Raw genomic sequence first — 3,473 nt, 5'->3', positions numbered from 1 at the left:
CAAGGGCTAAAGCAAGAGAAAGTGTGGGCTGAAGACAGAAGTCACCTCTAAGGTAGGCTATTTTTCTAAGTAGTCTTTTAGGGGACATTGGGAAACCCACAGAAGTTTAGATTTGTAAATTTTAAAAAAAAAGGATATATGTAAAGAAGTAGAAAATGCGAACAATGACAGAGAAAGAAGCAAATCTTTCAACACCAAAAATAAGCAAACAGCTAGGAGATGGTGGGTGGATGTATATCACAGTAAGAAACCATCACTTGCCATTGTGATCCAAGCTAGACAGACCTCCGGTTGACAACCAAAGGAAAATCATGTCACTAATCTTTTGTTCTTTTACATGTTGCCACATTGACATTACAGAAATATCCCTGGGTATCAAAATTCTCACAGGAAAAATAGGGAGGGAACTCTGCTTCCCAGGGATAATAAGTTTCTAGCTATTCTCAGAGAATCCGATTTTCTTTGAAACCAGCTGAGGCAGTGACTGAGCGCTCTGGGTGAGGCTCTGCTGTCCATGAACTCACTGGGACTTCCAACACTCCAGCTGCTTTTGCATAAAAACTTTCTATTTTATGATTACATTGTCGTAAAGATAACTAAAAGTAGTCTCATTATACCAATTGTTTCTTTCTTTCTTTCTTTCTTTTTTTTTTTTTTTTTTTTTTTTTTTTTTTTTTTTTTTTTTTTTTTTTTTGAGGTAACATTTTACTTTGCACCTGAGATTAGCTCAAAGTGGCTTGGAACTCAGAGCAGTTCTCCTGCCTTAGCTTCTAAAGTGCTGAGATCTAAGTCTTCACCAATACACCCATAATCTTCTTCTAATCTTATAGAAATATATTTTCACCTGCTACCAAAAGGCCATGATCCCAAATCACTGTGTCCACTGTGGAGTTGGTTCTGGTAAGGAGCCATTCAATTGAATGACTTTGAACAAGAGAGAGAGACAGAAACAGAGAGGCGGGGAGGGAGGGAGAAAGGGAGGGAGGGAGAGAGAGAGAGAGAGAGAAGGAGAAAGGGAGTGGGGAAGAAGGGAGGGAGGGGGAGAAAGAGAGAGAGGGAGAGAGAGAGAGAGAGAGAGAGAGAGAGAGAGAGAGAGAGAGAGAAGGAGGGAGGGAGTGGGGAAGATGGGAGGGAGGGGGAGAGAGGGAGAGAGAGAGAGAGAGAGAGAGAATAGTCTCTGCAAATATGCGCTACACATCTTTAAGTTTCTGAACTGTAAAGAGTGCCATAGAACGCTAAGTCTCTGAGTAATCAAGGAAGCAGAGACACTCGCTCTTCCTGTAATCACCAGTGAGGAGCCGATAGAATTCTCTCGAAGTTTGTGGACACTGTGACCTGAAATCAATGATGGCCTAACAGGATCTGAAACTTCCACAGAGATACAGGTGAGGGCAGCTCTGAGATGCCTGGGCAGAGTCCGGACAAAGCAAAGGGAGGTACTAGATGGGACCACAAAGGACATGGTCACAGTCGTTAGAGATGTCAGCTCTTCCTACTTTATTCCAAGGAGGTGCCATTCACAAATGGCCTGGAGCAACCACAGCGTCATCACAGAGTTCATTCTCACCGGGCTCTCTGACGACCCCCTGACCCAGGCTCTACTGTTCGCACTGTTCCTGGGGATTTACGTCCTCACCATGACGGGGAACCTGATGATGCTCCTGGTGATCAGGGCTGACTCCCACCTCCACACTCCCATGTACTTCTTCCTAAGCAACCTGTCGTTCCTGGATCTCTGCTTCTCATCCGTCACGGTCCCGAAGCTGCTGAAGGACCTCCTGTCTGCGAAGAAGAGCATCTCTGTAGAGGGCTGCCTGGCTCAGGTCTTCTTCGTGTTCATCACTGCGGGAACAGAAGCCTTTCTTCTTTCAATGATGGCGTATGACCGCTACGCTGCCGTCTGCCACCCGCTGCTCTATGGGCAGAAGATGAGCAACGAACTCTGTCTGAAGCTGGTGCTTCTCTCATGGGGCCTGGCCTCCCTCAGTTCAGTAGTCATTGTGCTCCTAGCTGTGAACCTGGACTTCTGCGAGGCTAACACCATACACCACTACACGTGTGAGCTGCCCTCTCTCTTTCCTCTGTCTTGCTCTGATATCTCCGTCAACGTTGACATCTTGATCTGCTCCACCTTGCTGCATGGGCTGGGAACCTTTCTCCCCATCTTTTTTTCTTACGCCCGCATTGTATCCACCGTGCTGAGCATGAAATCCACCACGGGGAGAAGCAAGGCGTTTAACACTTGCTCTTCTCACCTCATAGCCGTGGTCTTGTTTTTCGGGTCGGGCTTGGTTCGTTACCTTATGCCCACGTCTGGTTCTTCTCTCGATTTGCTCTCCTCCTTACAGTATAGCGCAGTCACGCCCATGCTGAACCCCCTCATCTACAGCCTGAAGAACCAGGAGGTGAAGGCGGCTGTGAAAAGGACTTTGGGGAAATGCCTGCGGTACTTGGAGTGACAGCATAGACCCGGGATGGCAGCAAGATTCAATGTGGTCAAGCCCGAGTTTTAGACCCCTGACGGAAAGGGAGGCCATGCCGCTCTCCCTGATTATGCTAACGACGAAGCATATAAAACTGTGTTTAGATAGATAATATACACCCCGTCTTTGCTGTGCTTTGTTCGCTAACATTTCTATAACTTTCTTCCTAAGTTACACGCTTAAGAGCTATAACCCCCCCAAACGGATGCCTTATTTTTAAAATATTTCTATTAATTTTTGAGAAGTTCATTCAGTGTTTTCTGACCGTATTCACCCTCATTCTTTCTCCTAGCTTCTTCAACATCCATACCCATTGTCCCATCCCCAACTTCACGTATTTTTAATTTAAATATTTTAAGAATCTGATATCGAATTTATACCATTTCTATCCCTCCTCTCCCTGCTCTAACTCCTTCCATGTTCCCCCCACTTAAATTTCATGGCCTTGTCTTCTATAGTTACTGTTATTGGGGTGGGGAGTCCCTGGGTGCTAGACAGAAGCAGGCTAAGCAAGCCATGGGGAGCAAGTTAGTAAGTAGCACCCCTCCATGGCCTCTGCATCAGCTGCTGCCCTGAATTCCTTCATGTGTGTGCACATGTGTGTGTTCATGTGTGTGCATCAGTATATATGTGTATATGTGTGTGCATAGGGGTATGCATGTGCATGTATGTGTACATGTGTTATAAAACATACAACTCCATTTAGTGTTACTCATGTGTTGATGTGTTTAGGGCTGACCAGTTAGCAAGGATCTCATCTCTGGAGAAAACTGATTCTCTCTCCTCAGCAGCCATTGATTGCTTATAGCTCTTAATCTAAGGGTAGGACCTTATGACATTGCCCCTATAGTGTTAATGTGGTAACTGGTGTCGGCATTATGCACATCTTGTTTAGGTGACAATATTGTTGGGATGTCGAGAGTGCAGCATCCAGGTCCTCTGGCTCTTACAATTTTTTCTTTCCCTCCTCCATGATGTTCCCTGAGTCTC

At 45.7% G+C, this 3,473-nt stretch overlaps 1 protein-coding gene across 1 annotated transcript; it reads left to right on the top strand.

Moving 5' to 3' along the window:
* Positions 1 to 1,523: 1,523 nt before the first annotated feature.
* LOC308438410 (olfactory receptor 8S1-like) lies at positions 1,524 to 2,459 on the top strand (the record flags this gene model as incomplete). Its single annotated transcript, XM_080939768.1, has 1 exon — positions 1,524 to 2,459. The coding sequence occupies one exon, from the start codon at positions 1,524 to 1,526 to the stop codon at positions 2,457 to 2,459; it is 936 nt and encodes a 311-aa protein (XP_080795894.1).
* Positions 2,460 to 3,473: the final 1,014 nt, after the last annotated feature.

Source organism: Micromys minutus (assembly GCF_963924665.1).
Source record: "Micromys minutus genome assembly, chromosome: 27".
NCBI classification, from domain to species: Eukaryota; Metazoa; Chordata; class Mammalia; order Rodentia; family Muridae; genus Micromys; species Micromys minutus.
This window is presented reverse-complemented; position numbering and strand designations above follow the sequence as displayed.